Genomic DNA, 21,021 nt, shown 5'->3' on the forward strand with positions numbered 1-21,021 from the left:
AATGTGAAATAGGAAAAAGGGGGGCTGGTCACTGGGGCACAGACCTTGAGAAAGTAAAAGGGGTGGGTTCCATGCACAAAAGGGAAGGCGGGGTCTTGAGGGGGACAGGGATGTTTTCCTCGCTGAGAGGAGGAAATGTGTGTGGCCTGGCACATTCGGAGGTAATGAGTGATGAAGACATTCTCATTTGTTTCTGTTTTCTCAATCAAAAGGGAGGCAAGATGATGCACGGAGGTGGGAGGGAATGAACACCGGGGGTTCTGGGAGATGAAAAAGTGTAACGACCACTTGGAGTGTGGGAGAGAAAACTTGCAGGACGTAAGGTGTGCAGGCAGGCAGGCTATGCACCAGTTGGAGAGTTAAACCTGATGCTTTTATTTCCCAAAAATCTATTTCTTTGAAAAGCAGAGAAAAAAAGAGAGAGCAGGGAGAGAGAGAGATCTCCCAACTGCTAATTTATTCCCCAATGACTCCAACAGCCAGTGTTGGAACAAGCTGAAGCAGGAACCCATCATCTGGTGCGTTTTCGGGTGCACTAGTAGGAAGTTGGACCAAAAAGGGGAGTAGCTGGGACTTGAGTCAATGCTCTGAGAACTGGCATTGCCAGCACTGGCTTAACCCACTATGCCACAACACCAGAACCAACATGAATTTTAAGTCAGACCCAAACTCAGCGATTCTATGTGATTTTAAGCACCCAGAAATGATTGGTATTTGCTTATACAGTGGCATCCTCTAAACATTCAGAGGAACCAACCAAGTGGAGTACAATGGAAACTACGAATGGGAAAGAGGAAGGTAGAATGTGTATTAGCCTTTTACAACCTACTTAGAGGAAGTAAAACACAATTATTTAAGAAAAAAGCCATATTCAGGGGCCTGGAGCCCTGGCTTAGTGGGTAAAGTCCTCTCCTTGAATGCACCAGGATCCATCGGTTCTAATCCTGGTGGTCCTGCTTCCCATACAGTTCCTTACTCGTGGCCTGGGAAAACAGTCCAGGATGGCCCAAAGCCTTGGGACCCTGCACCCACGTAGGAGACCTGGAAGAAGTTTCTGGCTCCTGGCCTTGGTTTGGCGCAGCACCAGCCATTGAGGTCACTTGGGGAGTGAATCATCAGACGGAACATCTTCCTATCTGTCTCTCCTCCTCTTTGTATATCTGCTTTTCCAATAAAATAAATAAATAAATAGAATCTTAAAAAAAAAAAGAAACCTAAATAACTTAATCCAGATCCCCCACACAGATGACAGGAACCCACATGCTTGGGCATCACCGCCGACTCCCAGGGTTTGCCTCAGCAGGAAGGAGCCGGCATGGACCCGCTATTTCCATGCCAGATGTGGGCACCTTATCCACCCGACAGGTGCCCCTCTCTCAGACAACATCACTGCTCTGTAAGTGGCTGTTCCAGTGTGCTGTTTAGGAAACAATGATGAGAAACAAGTTTGTATGAGTTCAGTATACTGTCAGCTTTCCCCTGCAATCATTTTCCAACGGGGATTAGCAGAAGCTGAGGGCGGGGGACAGCAGACATGGAGGGCTGACTGTATTTGGATACACTGAGTTAAACAGGAGAATTAATTCCACTTGGGTCTTTTCAAAGGTGGCTAAGCTGTGATTTTATTCTAAAATAATTCTAGGCTTTGAGACACTGGGTGCTGCTCCAAAGCCTGTCACAGCGCCACGGGCCGTTTTATTGAGTGAAATAACCAGGGTGAAAAGATGGTCTCAGGTCTCCATGAGGAAAAACAGATTCAGCATGACCCGAGCTGTCAGGGGTCTGGCTCGTGGGTTCCTCGGGTCAGCCCTACACCACCGCGGCATCAATTTGCACAGTAGATAGTTGACCCCCTAGGTCTGGAAGTTTAATAAGTAGCGGAGAAACGTATCAGGGAAATGGCGCAATGAAAGTTGTTTGGTTTGTCTCTGGCCTCATTATTTGTAGCCAAAGAGAAAAAGTAGCGGGAACGTCCAACAGAAGTCTCGAACTCGGTACTCAGGCGCCGGCTTCCTCCGGTGACGTCACTGGAGCGCGACGGCGTCGTCCGGGGGGGGGCAGCGGCGCTCGGAGGGTCCCGTGGGATAGGGGCCGACAGAAGGTCTAGCAGTTGGCGAATCTCTCGAAAGCCCAGCTCTCCATAGAGCACCCCCCGCCCGCCCGCCCGCCCGCCCGCCGAGCTGCTTCGCCCTCGGCCCACCTAGGAACCGGGGTCCCCATCGCGCCGTCCGGAGCCCCGACCCGTGCGGCTGCGCAGAGGGTGCGCACATCCTCGCGGGAGCCCCGGCCATTGGCTGTGACGCCACTTCCGGCGTGAGCGGCGAAAGCCGGGAGGGCGAGGGAGAGTGCGAGCAGGCATCAGGCAGGCAAGCAGCAGGCGGGCAGGCGGACGGACCGCACGCACGGAGGGAACGAGCGAGCAGGGAGGGAGCCATAGACGCCGGCCGGGTGCTCGCGGGCAGCCGAGATTCCTCAGGTCCCTCTGGCCCCTCCCCGGAGCCCACAGCGCCTCTGGTCTCCAGCGGAGCGGACACGGCCCGGCCCGGCCATGGCCTCGTTGCTGAAGGTGGATCAGGAAGTGAAGCTCAAGGTAGCGGACCGGTCCGGGTCTCCTTTACCCCTTGCTTGTCTCCACCACTCCTGCGGTCGGTCGCCTCCGGACCCCCGCATGGTGCCTTTTGTCTCCCTGGGGACACACAGCTCGGAGCTTCCGTTCGGCTCAGCCCAGCCCCCCCACCGACTCTCGGAGTCGGCTTTGAGGGGGGGAAAGGCTAGCATGGGAGTGGCGATGGTGGGGGCTTCTGGTACCCGCGTCTGGTGATGGAGACTTCTGATGGCATGTGTTGGACTCGGTGCTTGGCGCCAGTGACAGCTGGAAGTCCGCGAGCCCCCCTGGGCGCTTACCCCCATCATGCCCTTGGCGACTGGCCGGCTTGCTGGCTTGCTCTATCAGGTCCCGGGTGCGAGTAGGGACAGGCACGTTTGTGAGCTCACACCGCCACCTCCTCTTGGGGCCTTGTCAGGGCCAGATAGCCCTCAGACGAGGTGAGGCAGGGGAGAGGAAGGGGTGCTGGCTTCCAGCCCCACCTGCCTCTCCTGAGATGGAGAAATGGATCCTCAAAAAAATTAAGTATTTGCAGTCTGGGGGCCTCTCAGCTTCTCACTACAATTGCCAGGTGAGGGTTGGACAGCTGGATTTGGGATTTCTTCCTCCTTCTGCCCATACCAGCCCCTGGGGCCAGGTACTGCCTTGCTTTTCCTGAATTTGCTATCTTTGTTCATTTTAGGTTGATTCTTTCAGGGAGCGGATCACAAGTGAGGTGAGTATGGATGAGTTTGTTGGGGAATTTTGCCAAAGAGGAGATGGCTCTGCAGAGAGAGGAAGAGTCTGTCCCACGGTTGTTAATTCAGTCGCACTTTCCTTTTGTTTAGGCAGAAGACTTGGTGGCAAATTTTTTCCCGAAGAAGTTATTAGAACTTGATAGTTTTTTGAAGGTGAGAGACCCTGTGCTCCAGTTCCACCAGTGGTGTTTGGTGCTGAACATTCTGCGAGGCGATTCTGTTTTGTGCTATAAAGCTCTCTCGAGTCTGAACCATTCCAATGGAATAGAAGCTTTGTTCAACTTGAGGAGAGCAGGACTTTGAGGGTGGGCCTTTCTCTTTCAGGAGCCAATCCTGAACATCCATGACCTGACGCAGATCCACTCAGACATGAATCTCCCAGTGCCCGATCCTATTCTTCTCACCAATAGCCACGATGGATTGGATGGTGTAAGTGTCTTCCGTTGGGCTTTGGGTTCCGTAGCAGTCGGTTCTCTGTCCTCCAGTGCCCGGTCGGCTTGGCATCCGGGAGCTAGGGCTGGAATGATGACTGCTGTGTGCTGCTCTTGGACCCCGGTTCTGCCTTATAAAACAGGAAGTGTGTGTGTTAATACAATTGTCAGTGACAGACGGGATTTCAGTGGGATTAACGTAGCTACAGGTCCACTCGAGTCATCTGGATTTACCCAGGGCTCTGAGTGAGACTCCCTCCCCTCCGTTCCCATGCCCACGTGTCGCGGGGTGACAGTCTCCTGTGCGCGCCCACAGCACCTGGTCCTTATCCATGCCCTGTCCACTCCCTGACAGAATCTGGCTGCAGTAGGGTTGTTCTTTGTGTTACTGTCACTCATTAGTAGGACTAGCACATCCGCAGGGTGGGAATTGCCGGAGCTCTGTATCCTTAGCCCCTGGCATTGTGTCGGGGACACAGTGAGTGCTGGATACTGCCAGTCATTTGGCTGGCGAGTCTCTGTGGAACTAGTAGATTTGTATGTGTTCCCCTGATGGTCCTCACCCTGCCTTGATGGGGGCCTCTTCCCATTCTTTTTTGTGTGTCTCTTCCCCTTTCCCCAAGTTGTATGCAAGATTGTTTCCTTGTGGCAAGAACATTCCTGCAAGCTTTCCTTGTATGTACTTGGGAAGCTGTGCAAGAATGAGTAAGAGCACAGGGGCAGAAAGGGTTTGCATTTACTTGAAGTGCATCTTGTGACAAGACTGTGGGTGTGGCAGGAAGGCTAACTCCTGTCTCTTTGTGTCTTAGCCCACTTATAAGAAGCGAAGATTGGATGAGTGTGAAGAGGCCTTCCAAGGTAAGGCCAGGTCCATGCTCCCCAAATCACCCTGACTCCCCAAGCTGCATCCTTGGAAAGTGACTCTAAGCTCTAAGGGGTTCCCAAGCAGACAGAAGCGCCATGGGGGTAGGGGTAGAAGTGAGGGGTAAGAAGCAAGATCCGTTTGTGTCCCTGAGAGTCAGCAACGGTGGGTCCTCCGGAATTGGTCGTCATTGAGCACTTTCCACCCAGCTCTCATAAGCGGGTTTGACCTGCTGTGGGCTGCCACGGGAGAGTGGTTGGCACTCTGGACCTCATGTCTTGGTTCTGTGTTGTATTCTGCCTCTGCAGTAGTGGTTTTTGACAAGTCTTTAAGCCATATATTTATTCTAATGTTCTTAATCTTAAGATTTGGCAAACCTTGGGTGCTTCTCTATTGAACTATGCATCTCTTTTCAGTTTTTCTCAAGGTATATTTTTCACTTATTTGAAAGGCTGAGTTACAGAAAAAGAGGAGGATAGAATCTTCCAGCCACTGGCTCACTCCCCATATAGCTGCCACAGCCAAGGATGAGCCAGGCCTGGAGCTTCTTCCCAGTCTCCCATGTGGGTACAGGGGCCCAGCATGTGGGTCATCCCCCTTCCCAGGTGCATTAGCAGGGAGCTGGATTGCAAGTAGAATGGCTGGGACTTAAACTGGTGTCCATATGTGATGCTGGTGTCACAGGAGGAGTCAGCTGCTGCAGCACCGTGCTTGTGTCTTGGTAGGATTGTGACAGGTGCAAGGTAGAGGTCTTGGCAGCCCTGGGGAAGAAAAGTAGAGGATGTTTTTTTTTCTTTCCTCTTTCTTAATTGTTTGACCTTCCCCATCCCTACCAGGAACCAAGGTGTTTGTGATGCCCAATGGGATGCTAAAAAGCAACCAACAGCTGGTCGACATTATTGAGAAAGTGAAACCTGAGATCCGGCTGCTGATTGAGAAGTGTAACACGGTAAGGCTGGAGCTAATGCCCTCTGGGCCAGCTCCTCCCTGTAGCCCGGCATTCCCCCGCCCCTGGTGGTGTGGCTGGGAGCTGTCCTGCCTCCTGGGGTTCCCACAGCAGGGTTGGGGACCTTGAGGCTTTGGCAGACTAGATCAGATGCCTCATGTGTGTGTTGTCCTCTCACTCACCAGGTGAAAATGTGGGTACAGCTCTTGATTCCCAGGATAGAAGATGGGAACAACTTTGGCGTGTCCATTCAGGTAATGTGCCTGCTGTACAAACCAAAGAGAAAGGTTTTGGGGAGAAAGGTTTTGGGAGAAAGGTCCCCATCTTCCCCCACCCTGATTTTCTTTTGCTTTCAGGGCTGCTGGGGTGAGGACGTGCCTTTGGATTGACCTAGGTTGGGGGTTTTGCCTGTTTTTCAGGAGGAAACAGTTGCAGAACTAAGAACTGTTGAGAGTGAAGCTGCATCTTATCTGGACCAGATTTCTAGGTAGGGCTGCCTGCACTTGGCCTGGGAGCTGGGCCTCGGCGACGCGGTGCTGGGCACCACACAGGGTCTCCTGCAGCTCCCTCCTGTTGTCTCTCCTTTCAGATATTATATCACAAGAGCCAAATTGGTTTCTAAAATAGCAAAATATCCCCATGTGGTAAGTCAGGGTTTGGTGGCTGTAGGGGCCGGGGGTGCAGGCCAGGGAAGTGTGCTTGTTGCTGGGAGGAGGTGTCTGTCGCGTGGGCCTCGGGGCAGCTTCATCCCGCGTCCCTCCCATCCCAGGAGGACTACCGCCGCACGGTGACGGAGATTGACGAGAAAGAGTACATCAGCCTCCGGCTCATCATATCAGAACTGAGGAATCAGTATGTGAGTAACCTGTTCCTGGAAGGTCGGGCTGGGAGTTGATGGTTAAACAAGTGGAAGAAAGTGTGCCTGGGCTGGGGTGTGTGTGCTATGGTAGCGTGGCTGCAGCCTGGGCGTCAGGGTCAGAGAGGCTGAGGTAGGAATCAAGGCCCAGCTGTATGTGTGACCTTCACCTTGCTCAGACTCTAGATTCAGTTTCTCCTCCTGTTAAAGGAAGAGTTAGAGTTTTATGTACCTGTGGCCCAAGAATGAGTTTTTGGAAATAAAATACATTAAAAGACTTAGTGGATTTTTTTTTATATTGAAGGCTGAATGCATAATTAGTTGTTATTAGACACCTGGGGCCTTGCACCTACCCAGTTATACTCAGTGTTGTGTAAGTCTGATGGCAGGTTCACACGAGTGGCATTGGGGTTACACGGACGATGACTCGAAGGTTGGGTCTGGTTTTCTTGGTGAGGTGGTGCTCGAGCTGATGGGCGACCCCCTGTGTCTGCTCGCAGGTCACTCTTCATGACATGATCCTCAAAAACATCGAGAAGATCAAGCGGCCCCGGAGCAGCAATGCAGAGACACTGTACTGAGGCCGGGGCCAGGGCCAGGGGACTCTGTGAGTCTGGCTCAAGACCGACATTGCCTTGGTTTGTTACCTGACTATCGTGATGGGGAAACTGGCTGGAAATAGTAATCACACCTCTCTGTTTTTAGTTAGAGTCGAATGAAACTCTCATCTAGTTCTGTGATGTGTTTACCTCTTTTTTCAGGCCTCAGGAACTCTTCTCTTTCCTTCCCTAAGCCCCCAGCCCAGCCTGTCCTCTGGTTCTGGAGATTGCAGGTTTGCGTGTGCAGGATGTTGGCACAGGAAAGCTTGTGTTCTCTCTCTCCCCACTCTCCCTCCTGTGTCTTGGGCTTTGTTTTCTTCTGTTGATGCTTAGTTAGAAGCTAAGGGAATGATAGGGAAAATGCTAGGTATTTTTTAGGAACTGGGGTGGGCAGGGGGCCAGCTCCTCTCTCCTGACATAAACTTCTGTGGCACATTGAGTCCTCCCTGTCCCACCTGGCTGGTGATTTCAGGTGTCCCATCTGCACACAACCCACGACAGGAAGCACCGTGGGCCTCCGCCTGCGTCCTGTCTCCTGCAGGTGTTTCCACCGTGGGGGTTCTCATGTACACATGTGTGTACACGTGTATGTACACATGTTCAGATGTGCACACACTTGCCCTTCTACCCCTCTCCTTACACTTCCTGCTCCAAGACCCCGTCACACACATACCTTTTAGGAGTTGTCTTGGTCGTCTTTCATCCAGATGAAAGTCCTAGGCCTACCTGCCCTCTGCTCTTGTGTTCTCTTTGGAGAACCAAGAGGTGGGAGGCAGAGATTGGGGAAGCTTCTTGTCCTGGGCACTTTTGCCAAGGCCGCTCCGTGGACTCCCACTTGCTATCCTGCAGGCCAGTTATGAACAGGGTGAGGGCGTCCGCGGGCATCACTCCCAGACGCTGCTGCTCCTGTGGGCCCCTGCCTTTGGAAGAGACCTTTGTCATGTATGGTTCTGTGCTTCCAGGGATAGCAGGCCTGTGTGTGTGTGTGTGTGTGTGCACATGCACATGTAAGTACACACACTGCACACGTCAGAATACGCCAGGCAAGTCCCCGCTGTGTCTCTGGACTCTGCTGGAGACAGGTTCACTGTTACAGTTTCGGTGTTGACCCTCCTCCACCCCCAGCTTTGGGAGAGTTCTTAGCTGTGGTCAGCCTGCCGGCCACTCTCTGTGTCCGGCCTTTGCTCCTCCTCGCCTCTGTCTTCCAACTCCCAGTCTTGGCTCCCAGTGTTGTATAGGACAGGAGGCCGGATGCTCTCCCCATGAATAGTTCTCCGTAACAAACCGATCGCATTGGAGGTGGGTGGTGGCCCTACTTGCCTTCCAGTTTCCCTTCCCGCTCAATTCCTCCCCCTCCTCCCAGGCGTTCCTCAGCCTCCCTGTTTGTTGGATTGTACTATCCTGCCTCACCTACCACCCTTGGATTGTAATGTAAAATTCTTTTACCATGTCAAGAAATTATTAAAAATACAGGTACTTTGACCTCTTTCTAAAGCCGCAGACCTGGGTGCCATGTTCTTGTGCCCAGACACACTCGTGTTCCTGTATGTTCCCATAAATGCCTGCCCCCACATCTTCAGGCACCCTTTTGCGTGGGCTTCCTGCCTCTCAAGCGGCCATTTGTCTCCGGGATGGGGTGGGGGGGAAGATGGAGGCTCCTGCCGGCCGAGAGGCAAGGGTGGGTCCTTCATCTGTGTTCAGTTTGAATTTATGTGGAAGATGCCATTTCCCAAACTCAAGCTGCCTCTGTCCCCGGTGCTGTGTCCTGGGCCCTCAGCTTCCTTGGTAATACCCATGAGCTGCCACTAGAGGTTGCTGTCAGCTTGCATCTGGGCACTGACCTGGTTCAAGGCACACACACCCCTCTTCAGTAGTTTCCTTTGCCTTATGGTAACACTTTTCCTCTGAGCAATGTTAATTTCTTGAGGAGACTGCAAGTTTTGGATTTTAGAATTAACATGGGAAGCTGCCTAGCACCCGCAGCCTCCAAAATAAATGTTTCTCAATTTCCGTCTTGCAAGAGCCTCTTGGTTTTCAGTGAACCCACAGGCCTTTAAGGTCTTGAGCAGTAAAGGCAGCAGTGGCAGCTTTGGAAGCCTGCACTGTGCGGTGGGCTGCCATGTGCGGGAGGTGCATGATCCCGGTGGCTCTTCAGCCCAAAAGGGCATTCCCTGTAGGTGAGGGTTGGAGACCAAGGGCATGACCTCCTCCAAGGGCATGCTCGTCTGCCCCTCGTTCTCATGGGCTCGGATGGAAGGGCCAGACTGTAAATGGGGCCTCGGGTAGGGAGACGGATGGCTTAGTGTCTGTAGCCTAGGGTGTGTTGGGCATCAGGTTTGCAGCCTTCCTCAGACTCATTCTGGGCAGAAGGTGGAGATCAATGCCAATCCTGATGGCCCACCTGTTCCCAGCGGTAGACCCACTGCCACAGAACAAGGAAGAGGCTCCACGTGGGAAAGAGGTGCCTGGAGCCAAACCACAGGGCTGGAAATAGGAACAGAATTACATGAATCAAGGTCACAAATTTCTCATCCAGCCCACGGGGTGGAGTCTTGTCCATTCCTAGCTATCCTAGCAAATATAAACCCTGAGTTGATGTCAGTGCCTGCATGGAGCTGCTCCCAGGACTCAATGAGCTTGGCTCACGGCCTCCGCCATGAGTGTCAAGGTGCTCCTGGGGCTCCTGACACTGTCCCTTGTCACCATCTTTGCCCTTGCTTACGTTCTGCTGACCAGCCAAGGTGCTTCCAGCCAGCCTCCTCGCTGTCCCTTGGGGGCTCCCAGCGCCCAGACCTGGCCACACCCTGACCGGAGCCAGCTCTTCGCAGACCTGAGCCCAGATGAGCTGACAGCTGTCATGAGCTTTCTGAGGCAGCAGCTGGGGCCAGGGCTGGTGGACGCGGCCCAGGCCCAGCCCTCAGACAACTGCGTGTTCTCGGTGGAGTTGCAGCTGCCCCCCAAGGCTGCGGCCCTGGCTCACCTGGACAGAGGAGGCCCCCCACCGACCCGTGAGGCACTGGCCATTGTCTTCTTTGGTGCCCAGGCCCAGCCCAACGTGAGTGAGCTGGTGGTGGGGCCTCTGCCCCGGCCCAGCTATGTGCGGGATGTGACAGTGGAGCGGCACGGGGGCCCCCTGCCTTACCACCGGCGCCCCATGCTGAGGATTGAGTCTGCTCAGATGTGGAGGCATCTTAAAGAGGTGGAGTTTGTCAAGGCCCCCAGCTTCCTGGCTTCCATCTTCAACTACAACGGGTCCACTTTGGCACCACTCCATGCCACTCCCAGTGGTTTGCACTCGGATGGGGACCGAGCTACGTGGATAGCCCTCTACCATAACATCTCAGGTCTTGGATTCTTTCTCCATCCTGTGGGGCTGGAGCTCCTGCTGGACCACAGAGCCCTGGACCCTGCCCACTGGTCTGTGCAGCAAGTCTTCTACCTCGGGCGTTACTATGCGGACCTGAGGCAGCTGGAATGGGAGTTTAAAGCTGGTCGGCTGGAAGTGATTAGAGTTCCTCTGCCCCCGCCAAACGGAGCTTCATCCCTGAGGTCCCGGGTGCCCCCGGGACCTTTCCCTACACTTGGTCTCTCGCCCCAGGGTGCCCAGTACAGCGTGCGAGGTAACCTGGTGGTGTCCCCGCTCTGGACGCTTGCCTTTGGCCACGGGGTATTCAGTGGCATGCGGATGTTTGATGTCAGGTTCAGGGGTGAGCGAGTGGCCTATGAAGTGAGTGTCCAGGAGTGTCTGACTGTCTATGGTGCTGATTCACCCAAGACAATGGTGACCCGCTACTTGGATGGCACCTATGGCCTTGGCCGCAATAGCCGAGGCTTGGTGCGAGGAGTGGACTGCCCCTACCAAGCCTCAATGGTGGACATCCACGTACTTGCGGGTGCAGGGACAGTGCAGCTGCTCCCAGGGGCCGTATGTGTCTTTGAGGAGGCTCAGACACTGCCCCTCCGGAGGCACCACAATTACCTCGAGAGTCACTTCTACGGTGGTTTGGCCGGCTCGGCTCTTGTGGTCAGGTCTGTGTCAACTGTGGGCAACTATGACTACATTTGGGACTTTGTGCTGTACCCAAATGGGGTGCTTGAGGGTCGGGTCCACGCCACGGGCTATATCAACACAGCCTTCCTGAGTGGAGGGGCAGAAAGCCTCCTCTTTGGGAACCGCGTGGGGGAGCGAGTGCTAGGGGCGGTGCACACGCATGCGTTCCACTTCAAGCTGGACCTGGATGTGGCAGGTGAGTGCTCGGAGGGGTGAGGAGTTGGGGGCTGGTGCATGGGGCAGAGGAGCAGGGGTCCTGTGAGTGAAGCCCAGGTCTCTTGGGAGAAGCCAGACTCCAGAGGCACATGCACTTAGTGTGTTATTTAAGGGCCATTGGCCTGCAGGTGTCTGGCAAGAGGTGAAGAGGGTTCTGCTGGCCAGACTCACTCCTTGGCCCCTGGAGCCTGTTGCAGTTGAGAAACAAGTTGAAGTACAGTGGGCCATGCCTGATTGCATTGAGTGACACCAGCGGTAGATGACTTGGCCCTGAGATTGGCTGGACCACTTTGTTCCCTCACTAACTCTGGGAGTAGGGAGATGGGGTGGTGGAGTTAGGTGGGTTGGGAACGGCCTCAGTAGAGGCCAGAGGCAGGCTGTCCAGAGTTCTCAGGGCAGAGCTGGACCTGGAGTATAGGAAATGGGACAAGGGCGGGTCTCAGCTGGGGCTGTGGGGCTGCTCCACTGTGCTTATGAGGAGGGGTGTCACGTCCTGTCCATCACCATGGGCTCCAAAGTCAGCAGGTGCACAACAGGCTTGCTGTCAGTTGGCAGAAGGGAGAAGGGCTTCTCAGAGCTCCACGCACCAAGAGGACTGGTCACCCCTGAACAGATCCTGTCACATACATTCAGGGACCAGAAATTCAGCAACCTACCTGGCTCAGTGTTTTGCTGCTGAACCAACTTAGAGCTGGGGGAGAAGAATGGCAGGGAGCTGTGTGACTGAGCACGTGTCTCGGGAAGTGGTTTCTTAGCCCCTTGCTTGTAAGGCCTGGCTTGTCCCACTGTGAGGAGTTGCCCTGGCCTGGTTGGTGCTGTGGGGGCCAGAGGCTGGCTGTTCCTTCCTGCTGCTGATGCACAGAGTCCTGTCTGCCCAGCAGAGGCGCTAGCAGCCTTCAGAGGGGTCACACTGGGAGCAGAAACGGAATCTGAGTAGTGCAGACTCTGAGTGCCAGGATCTGCATGACTGAGGGAGGCATTGATGTGCATGCTCCCAGTGCAGCTGGAAAGTCAAGTGCCTGGGCTGAAGTGAGGAGGGGAGGGGTGCAGGGGACCATGTGGGAGGGGGTCGGGCCTTGCCAACCAGATTTTCCAAAACAGGGATTGTGCCTTTTTGTAGCTATATGAGTGCTACCATCCACATGCGCATACATGGTAATGCAGCATTAGGCTACGGTACTGAGGAGCTCATTGGGAGGGTCTATGGGGTGGACCACTGCTAACAACCTTCCACGAAGGCAGCATGTTTTGAATTTGTGCCGGGTCTAACAGCTGCTTGCCATATGTGTCTAGTGAGCACTCACAGTGTAGCTGAGCAACTGGATGCCTAATCGCATGTGACTAGTGGTTCCTTTGTTGGATAGGACAGGTTAGAAGATGGGGTGGAGTGGGAGTAGGAATGAGCACATCTCTGGACCCTGTGGCTCCCAGCATGAGTGCTCCCTGCTGCCCGTGGCTGCCCACTGCAGGGCTGGGCAGTGGGCATGATGCGGGAGGCAACGGTGCCACCTCACCTGGCATGGAACTCTTCTCCCTTCCCTCACCTTGGCAGGCCTGAAAAACTGGGTGCTAGCAGAAGACGTGGTGTTTAAGCCCGTGGCAGCCCCCTGGAGCCCCGAGTACCAGCTGCAGCGCCCTCAGCTGACACGGCAGGTGCTGGCACAGGAGGGCCTGGCGGCTTTTACCTGGGAAAGCCCCCTTCCTCGCTACCTGTACCTGGCTAGCAACCAGACCAATGCCTGGGGCCACCAGCGTGGGTACCGAATCCAGCCCCGCAGCCCCCTCGGTGTCCACCTGCCCCTGGAGAGCACCATGGAGCGGGCCCTCAGCTGGGGGAGGTAAGCAGGGCCCTGGACGGTGGGCAATGGGGAGGGAGGGACCTGTCCCAGACCCAGGCCTGGGAGATCCCCACCCACTGCCATGGCTTCCCATCGCTCCCCTGGCCCAGCCCTCACAGCCAACTAGATAGGAAACAGGATGAGCGATGGCCTCACACACAGGCCAAGCCAAAGGACTCCTAGACCCAAGGAGGCCCCTGATACTTGCCAACCAGCACACTCTGGCCACAACCATTCCTGGTCAGATACCAGCTCGCAGTGACCCGGAGGAAGGAGGAGGAGTCTTGGAGCAGCAGCATCTATTTTCAGAATGACATCTGGACCCCCACCATGACCTTCGCTGACTTCATCAACAATGAGACACTCTTAGGAGAGGTTGGTAGTTCTGGGGATGGAGGAGGGGCTCCTATGGGTCTGGCATCTTGGCTGCCCAGCCTGGGACCCTAGGTTCTCGGCTCTAGCTCCTCCCTCTTCTGGCAGGATCTGGTGGCTTGGGTGACAGCCAGTTTCCTGCACATTCCCCACGCGGAGGATATCCCCAACACGGTGACCGTGGGGAACGGGGCAGGCTTCTTCCTCCGACCCTACAACTTCTTCGATGAGGACCCCTCCATCTCCTCTCCCGGCAGCGTGTTCTTCGAGAAGGGCCAGGATGCTGGGCTTTGCCATGTCAACCTTGCAGCCTGCATACCCCACCTGGCAGCCTGCGTTCCAGACCTACCCCCCTTTTCTTACCAAGGCTTCTAGTGGTGAGGGTGTGGGGGCAGGGATCTGGCACCTTCCTCTCCATTCTTACCTTCTGTTCCCTGAGTTTTAATTACACCTGCCACTCTTCTAGTGTGCCCTGGAAACAGCCCCTTCTACACCAAATCCCCACGAACCCCCTATGTTCATTCCTACTTTCTGTTCATGTTCCAAAGGGATACCTTAAATCAAACACAGTTTTAAAAATTCAAGTATAAATACCCCCAAAGACTGGTACTCACATTGCAGGGGGCGTTTCTTCAGGCATGCACATTGGAAAGGAAGGGTGGCTAGAATTCTGGCCAGTTTATAATAAAAAGCATGAAAAGGATTTTACTTGAATGTTTTCTGCTTGACTCTGTCAAGTCCCCTGAGAATTCTGAGGACTCTGACCAAAAAAATTAGCAATGGAGGCAAGAGGGCTGGGGAAGGGACCTGGCCAAGGAATGTTTGGGGTGGAAGCTGAAGGGGCTGGGGTGGGGGCGTGGGGAGTGTCCTTGGAAGGAAAACAATAGTTCCCAGTGGCAGGAAAGAGAACAGCTGGCTCTGAGGGGTGGGGGCTGCAGCGGGGTGGGGGTGGAACGGGGTAGGGGACTCCCGGGAGACTGCTCTCTGTACCCAAGCTCATCTCCCCGCTCCGGCTGGCCAGCTTCCCCTTCCCCAAGCCCCAGCTTTCCCTAGCCCCAACCCTGACCCACAGAACAGAGTATGAGTTGGAGTCTAGAGGATACAGCCATGTAAGGTCTGTGGAAATCACTGCAGCCCAGCTCAGACCCGCCCCCAGCCCCGGCCCGCCCCTCTCCTGGCTCCAGCCTCCCTAGGTCCATCCTAGGCAGCTGACTCTTGGGAAACGCAGCCAGAGCCCGGAACCCCCAGTCCGGGAGCCAGGAGAGCCCCTCTTGCCAGACTCCGGTGACACCGTTCTAGCTTCTCGAATCCTCTGTCCCTCTTCAGAGACCATGAACCAGAAGACCACCCTGGTGCTCCTTGCTCTGGCTGTCATCACCATCATTGCCTTGATTTGTGGCCTGCTGGTAGGCAGGGGTACAAGTGGGGATGAACCCAGCTCACCGCCCCATTGTCCCTTGGGGACTCCCAGCGCCCAGACCTGGCCACACCCCGACCGGAGCCAGCTCTTCTCAGACCTGAACCCAGATGAGCTGACAGCTGTCATGAGCTTTCTGAGGCAGCAGCTGGGGCCAGGGCTGGTGGACGCGGCCCAGGCCCAGCCCTCAGACAACTGCGTGTTCTCGGTGGAGTTGCAGCTGCCCCCCAAGGCTGCGGCCCTGGCTCACCTGGACAGAGGAGGCCCCCCACCGACCCGTGAGGCACTGGCCATTGTCTTCTTTGGTGCCCAGGCCCAGCCCAACGTGAGTGAGCTGGTGGTGGGGCCTCTGCCCCGACCCAGCTATGTGCGGGATGTGACAGTGGAGCGGCACGGGGGCCCCCTGCCTTACCACCGGCGCCCTGTGCTGGCCCGAGAGTACCTGGAGATAGAAAACATGCTGTTCGACAGAGAGCTGCCCCGGGCTGCTGGCCTGCTGCACCACTGCTGCTTCTATACTTCTGGGGGACGCAACCTTGCTTTGTTGACGGCTGCTCCTCGTGGGCTGCGATCTGGGGACCGGACCACCTGGTTTGGCCTCTACTACAACATCTCAGGGGCTGGGTTTTACCTGAACCCTGTGGGCTTGGAGCTTCTGGTCAACCACAAGGCGCTGAACCCTGCCCACTGGTACATCCAGAAGGTATTCTATCAAGGCCGCTACTACGAGAGTCTGGCCCAGCTGGAGGAGCAGTTTGAGGCCGGCATGGTGAATGTGGTGCTGATCCCTAACAATGGCACAGGTGGGTTGTGGTCCCTGAAGTCCCAGGTGCCCCCAGGCCCGGCCCCACCTCTGCAGTTCCACCCCCAGGGTCCTCGCTACAGTGTGCAGGGGACTCGTGTGGCCTCCTCCCTGTGGACTTTCTCCTTTGGCCTGGGAGCCTTCAGTGGCCCGAGGATCTTTGACATCCGCTTCAAGGGAGAACGGCTGGCTTACGAGATCAGCCTCCAGGAGGCTGTGACCATCTACGGAGGGAATTCTGCAGCAGCGATGCTGACCCGCTACCTGGACGGCGGCTTTGGCATGGGCAAATACACCACGCCCCTGACTCGCGGGGTGGACTGCCCCTACCTGGCCACCTACGTGGACTGGCACTTCCTTCTGGAGTCCCAGACGCCCAAGACAGTGCGCGATGCCTTCTGTGTGTTTGAACAGAATCAGGGCCTCCCCTTGAGACGGCATCACTCAGATCTTCTGTCTTACTACTTTGGTGGTCTTGTGGAGACGGTGCTGGTCTTTAGATCTGTGTCCACCTTGCTCAACTACGACTATGTGTGGGACATGATGTTCCACCCCAATGGGGCTGTGGAGGTCAAGTTCCATGCCACAGGCTACATCAGCTCGTCCTTCCTCTTTGGTGCTTACCAAGGGTTTGGGAACCGAGTCGGGCCTCACACGCTGGGCACTGTCCACACCCACAGTGCCCACTACAAGGTGGATCTGGATGTAGCAGGTGAGTCCTCCTGGCAAAGGGGGCAGTGTGTGCCTGAAGGTTTTGCCTCCATTTGCTTTGACTGCTCTGTGGGTTGCCCAGGAAAGGATGATATGCATTTTCTTGCTTTCTTGTTTATTGGATGGGAGAATACTAGCTGCTGAATCTTATTTGAAGCTTAATGCACTAGCTGGCAACACGTGACCTCCATCTACATGACTAGCTTGGAGAATCCTGGGCTGTGGGAAGAGGCAGGGTCTAGGTCACTCACTAGGGTCTCCTATCCCTCGCACTTGCACCACTTCGTTTCGTCACTCAAGAACTCTTGGCTGGCCTCTGGTGCCAGGGCACTAAGTGTCTGTTCTGCCAAGTCCCTGGCACCTACAGGCCAGTCATGAACCCCTTAGGTTCTCCCTGCTCCTCCCTGTTTTCTGGGCACAGTTCACCTGAGTTCTGAAGCACCATGAGGGCATGGGGTGGGATTGGAGAGAGGGTTTCTGGATGTTCCTGGGATGGGCAGTTGCAGAACCAAGGCTCTGCGATATCTTGGAGTTCTTGCTTGTTCTCACTTCCCTGCATGCAGAGTCCATCAGCAGGTTATTTTCTGCGCCGTGTCTCAATTAGCTCAGAACCTTCGCCAGGGCCCATGGCCAGCCGCCTGCAGGTGCCAGTCCTCTCTTTGTGGTCTCCTTCCTTGCTGCTGCTGCTGCTACATACACGGTCCACTCTGCCCTGAGCTCTCACATTGCCCAGCCCCTGCAGCATTCCCATCACAGGCAGCCACAGGGGCCTTCCCTTCTTAGTGCAGCTCTAACCTGCTCCCAGATCCTCTCCCCTGCTCTGGCATTCTCACACCCTACCCTGCGTGCCTCTGGACACAGAGTCCACGCCGTTCCGTCAGACTTCTGCATTCAGGCTGATGTTTTGCCTCTGCCTCAAACGCTGTTCCATGCCTCCTCCTCCTTTTCCTCTCCCTCTTCTTTTCCCAATCATTAATTTGAAAGGAGAGACAGACAAAAAGAAATTTCCTATCTTCTGGTTCAGTCTCCATATACCTGTCTAGACCAGGCTAAAACATAGAGCTGGGATTTCAATCCAGGTCTCCCACATGGGTGACAGGGACCCAAGTACTTGAGCCATCACCTGCTATTTCCCAGACCGCACATGAGCAGAACGCTGGAGCTGAGCGTGAAGCCAGGACTCCAGAAGCCAGGGGCTGTGATGTGTGATGTAGGCATCCCAGGAGCGGCTTAATCGCTGCTACAAATACCCTCCCCCATGTTTTCTCTTTTGAAGACTAAAAAAAAAAAGACTATTAATTTGAAAAGCAGAGTTACAGAGATAAAAATCTTCTATCTGCTGGTTCATCCTCACAAACAGCCACAAGGGTTGAGGCTAGGCTAGGCCAAAGCCAGGAGTCAGAAGCTTCTTCCAGATTTCTCAGATGGGTACAGGGGTCTAAACACTTAGGCCAACTTCTACTGCTTTTTGAGGCGCATTAGCAGGAACCTAGATTGGAAGTGGAGCAAATGGGATTCTAACCAGCACCTGTATGGGACTACAGGCACTACAAGCAGAGGCTTAACCCACTATCCCAAAGTGCTGGCCCCCTTTTGGTGATATCTTTAAGATCAAAAAGTTGCCCAGGGGCCTGGTACAGTAGCCTAGCAGCTAAAGTCCTCACCTTCATATACCGGGATCCCGTATGGGTACCAGTTCTAATGTTGGCAGCCCTGTTTCCCATTCAACTCCCTTCTTGTGGCCTGGGAAAACAGTCGAGGATGGCCCAAAGCCTTGGGACCCTGTACCATGTCGGAGACCTAGAAGAAGCTCCTGGCTCCTGGCTTTGGATCAGCTCAGTTCCAGCTGTTGTGGCTGCTTGGGGAGTGAAATATTGAACAGAAGATCTTCTCTGTCTCTCCTCCTCTCTGTATATCTGACTTTCCAAAAAAAAAAAATAATAAAGCTTTTTTTAATTGCCCAGGAAGGGGGCCCCCCTTTTTTTCTTTTTTTATATTTTATTTATTTTTATTGGAAGATTAGATATACAGAGAGGAGGAGAGACAGAGAAGATGTTTCTGTTGATTCACTCCCCAAACGGCCGCAACAGTTGGAGCTGAGCTGATCCAAAACCAGGAGCCTGGAGTTTCTTCCAGGTCTCCCACACGGGTGCAGGGTCCCAAGGCTTTGGGCCATCCTCAACTGCTTTCCCAAGCGACAAGGAGGTAGCTGGATGGGAAATGGGGCTGCCAGGATTAGAACTGAGGCCCATATGGGATGCTGGTGTGTTCAAGGCGAGGACTTCAACCGCTATGCTACCGCACTGAGTCGGGGTCCCTTTTCTTGCCTGTGTTTGCATCCCTGTAACACTGACATTACCAAGGCCTTGCTGTGCTCCTGTGGCAGCACCAGAAGTTGGGGTGAGTTAGGGTGATATGACACTCAGCTCTGTCGCTAGAGACTTGCCTAGTCCTCTCTGCTACAGAATGTCGAGCGGATGGATGAAGGCCATGTTAAATAAATGGATCACAGTGCAAAAGCTCTGGCCGAAGAAGGAAGGGTCCTGGGAAGGGAAAGCAGGGCCGCTCTAGTCCCCCAGGGACGCTCTGTGGACCCGTGGGGGGGAACTCCACCCAGGACCGCTGCCTGACCAGCCTTCCCCTCTCCAGGGCTGAAGAACTATGTCTGGGCTGACGACATGGCCTTTGTGCCCTCGCCTGTGCCCTGGAACCCTGAGCACCAGATGCAGAAGCTGCAGGTGACACGGAAACTGCTGGCCACGGAAGATCAGGCTGCCTTCCCGCTGGGCGGTGGCACCCCTCGTTATGTGTACCTGGCCAGCAACCACAGCAACAAATGGGGCCACCCCAAGGGCTACCGCATCCAGATACTCAGCTTTTCTGGCGAGCCGCTGCCCCGGGACAGCCTGTTGGAGAGAGCTTTCAGCTGGGGGAGGTGAGTGAAGAAGTGGGAGAAGGGAGAGATGGAGGGAACCCCAGAAACAGACCAAACACGGGGCGGCGGGGGGGAACCAGGTCTTTGGAGGGATTTTTTAATTCCTAATCGGTACAGAAGCACGTTTCCTCTCAAAGGATTAAAGCCCGACATGAGAGCGTGCTTGTGTTGTTGAGGAAGAGGGACATCTTGGAAATGGCAGAAGGCTATGACCCGTCAGAGTGTCCCCGAGGGCTGGGGTGAATGAGCCCAGCCACCTGAGCTGTGTCCTCCTAGGTACCAGCTAGCTGTGACGCAGCGGAAGGACAAGGAACCCAGAAGCAGCAGCGTCTTCAATCAGAATGACCCCTGGGCCCCCACAGTGGACTTCGCAAAATTCATCAACAATGAGACGATTGCCGGGGAGGTCAGCTGGTCATGGGAGATGAGGGTGGGAAGCTGGGATATACCGGTGAGCCTCACCTCTCTTGGGTGGGCCGTGGGCACAGTTGAGGACCGTTGACAGACCTTGGGACTCGGCTGGATCCCCAGCTTTGTGCACTGAGTACTTTCTGGGCCCTAAGCTGCAAGGAGGGCTGGATGTCCCAAGGGAAGGTCATGTTTCCTGTGTCTAAAACCCCTCCCACTCGGGGCTGAACAGTGCACTAAGAAAGAATTTCTCAGAATCAGCCAGTTTTGGCCTCCCAAGTCCTCCCCCTCTTCACCCTGGCTTCCTGAATTATGGTTTGGGAGATCTCAGAGTTAGGAGGCTTGAGATGAGGTGGCCCATGGGGGCCACCCTCTGGGCTGGGGGCAGGGGTCGGGGCACAAGAGGTGCTGTGATGGGAAGAGCCACAGGTGGAGGGTCAGGGTCAGCAGCAGGGAGGCATCTCCCTAGGGGAAATGGACTGTTTACATTCTGATTTCCGGCCGGGCTGAAAAAGTGTTAAAAGGCTCTGGATCTGGAGCATGGCCAGACCCCAGGATCCTTTTCCTCCTTTCCCCGCCAGGACTTGGTGGCCTGGGTGACCGCTGGCTTTCTGCACATCCCACACGCCGAGGACATTCCCAACACGGTGACCGTGGCCAATGGCGTGGGCTTCTTCCTCCGACCCTACAACTTCTTTGACGAGGACCCCTCCTTCTACTCGGCAGACTCGGTTTACTTCCAGGAGGACCAGGATGCTGAGGCCTGTGCCGTCAACCCCCTGGCCTGCCTGCCCCAGGTCGCGGCCTGTGCCCCCGAGCTCCCTGCCTTCACCCATGGGGGCTTCACTCACAACTAGGGGGCTTCTGGGAAATGCGGCTGGGCTGTGAGGGCCGAGGCAGCAGTGGAGGCTGGGCTGAGGCGCCTGGCCCCGTTTTCTCTGGCTGGCGGTCCCTTCCTGTCTCCCATGGTCTCTCTCCCTGGCGTCTGCTTCCTGCCAGGGCCATGCAGAGCGTGCAGAGCCCAGGACTCCTGGGGGTACCTGGGTCTTGCTGTGCCCACCGTGCTCAGTTCCCACCCCCAGAGGGCAGGAAGGACCAACAGGAGCCTGCAGAGGCAGCCACCCGCTTTAACACAGATGTGTCTCTTTCATTTTCTTCTGGATCTTTCTGATCTTTTAAAGCCAAGAACTGCAACAGGCATAGCTCCCTAGAGACTCTGGGGCTGTCCCTGCAAC

At 55.2% G+C, this 21,021-nt stretch overlaps 3 protein-coding genes across 8 annotated transcripts; all 3 read left to right on the forward strand.

The window, feature by feature from the left end:
- Positions 1-2,306: 2,306 nt before the first annotated feature.
- Positions 2,307-8,530, forward strand: LOC121169991 (proteasome activator complex subunit 3). Of its 4 annotated transcripts, XM_041000843.1 has the most exons (12): positions 2,330-2,590; positions 3,102-3,176; positions 3,288-3,320; positions 3,433-3,495; positions 3,667-3,771; positions 4,583-4,631; positions 5,472-5,584; positions 5,767-5,835; positions 6,001-6,068; positions 6,171-6,225; positions 6,351-6,437; positions 6,938-8,530. In XM_041000843.1, the coding sequence occupies exons 1-12, from the start codon at positions 2,549-2,551 to the stop codon at positions 7,016-7,018; spliced, it is 840 nt and encodes a 279-aa protein (XP_040856777.1). In that variant the 5' UTR covers positions 2,330-2,548; the 3' UTR covers positions 7,019-8,530. The 4 variants fall into 4 exon arrangements, with proteins under 4 accessions (XP_040856779.1, XP_040856777.1, XP_040856778.1 ...); XM_041000845.1 differs by lacking the exon at positions 3,102-3,176 and having other exon boundaries at positions 2,307-2,590; XM_041000844.1 differs by lacking the exon at positions 3,102-3,176 and having other exon boundaries at positions 5,722-5,835.
- A 1,135-nt stretch (positions 8,531-9,665) lies between these two features.
- Positions 9,666-13,888, forward strand: LOC121170123 (retina-specific copper amine oxidase-like). Of its 2 annotated transcripts, none has more exons than XM_041001074.1 (4): positions 9,666-11,283; positions 12,856-13,141; positions 13,387-13,516; positions 13,622-13,888. In XM_041001074.1, the coding sequence occupies exons 1-4, from the start codon at positions 9,693-9,695 to the stop codon at positions 13,886-13,888; spliced, it is 2,274 nt and encodes a 757-aa protein (XP_040857008.1). In that variant the 5' UTR covers positions 9,666-9,692. The 2 variants fall into 2 exon arrangements, with proteins under 2 accessions (XP_040857008.1, XP_040857009.1); XM_041001075.1 differs by having other exon boundaries at positions 12,856-13,060.
- A 956-nt stretch (positions 13,889-14,844) lies between these two features.
- Positions 14,845-20,643, forward strand: LOC121170065 (membrane primary amine oxidase-like). Of its 2 annotated transcripts, none has more exons than XM_041000955.1 (4): positions 14,845-16,444; positions 19,093-19,378; positions 19,655-19,784; positions 20,368-20,643. In XM_041000955.1, exons 1-4 carry the CDS (start codon positions 14,845-14,847, stop codon positions 20,641-20,643), a joined length of 2,292 nt encoding a protein of 763 aa, XP_040856889.1. The 2 variants fall into 2 exon arrangements, with proteins under 2 accessions (XP_040856889.1, XP_040856890.1); XM_041000956.1 differs by having other exon boundaries at positions 19,093-19,296; positions 19,654-19,784.
- Positions 20,644-21,021: the final 378 nt, after the last annotated feature.

This window comes from Ochotona curzoniae, unplaced genomic scaffold (assembly GCF_017591425.1).
Source record: "Ochotona curzoniae isolate NIBS_2020 unplaced genomic scaffold, NIBS_Ocur_1.0 scaffold_2453, whole genome shotgun sequence".
NCBI classification, from domain to species: Eukaryota; Metazoa; Chordata; class Mammalia; order Lagomorpha; family Ochotonidae; genus Ochotona; species Ochotona curzoniae.

Excerpts from the sequence above, each read along its gene's own strand:
- LOC121169991 (XM_041000843.1), top strand. The coding sequence starts at position 2,549 with ATGGCCTCGTTGCTGAAGGTGGATCAGGAAGTGAAGCTCAAG. Across the intron at positions 2,591-3,101 it reads ATCAGGAAGTGAAGCTCAAG|ATGGAGAAATGGATCCTCAA; the intron begins GTAGCGGACCGG and ends GCCTCTCCTGAG. Across the intron at positions 6,438-6,937 it reads CAGAACTGAGGAATCAGTAT|GTCACTCTTCATGACATGAT; the intron begins GTGAGTAACCTG and ends GTCTGCTCGCAG.
- LOC121170123 (XM_041001074.1), top strand. The coding sequence starts at position 9,693 with ATGAGTGTCAAGGTGCTCCTGGGGCTCCTGACACTGTCCCTTGTCACC. Across the intron at positions 13,142-13,386 it reads CGGGCCCTCAGCTGGGGGAG|ATACCAGCTCGCAGTGACCC; the intron begins GTAAGCAGGGCC and ends ATTCCTGGTCAG. Across the intron at positions 13,517-13,621 it reads ATGAGACACTCTTAGGAGAG|GATCTGGTGGCTTGGGTGAC; the intron begins GTTGGTAGTTCT and ends CTCTTCTGGCAG.
- LOC121170065 (XM_041000955.1), top strand. The coding sequence starts at position 14,845 with ATGAACCAGAAGACCACCCTGGTGCTCCTTGCTCTGGCTGTCATCACC. Across the intron at positions 16,445-19,092 it reads GGTGGATCTGGATGTAGCAG|GGCTGAAGAACTATGTCTGG; the intron begins GTGAGTCCTCCT and ends TCCCCTCTCCAG. Across the intron at positions 19,785-20,367 it reads ATGAGACGATTGCCGGGGAG|GACTTGGTGGCCTGGGTGAC; the intron begins GTCAGCTGGTCA and ends TTTCCCCGCCAG.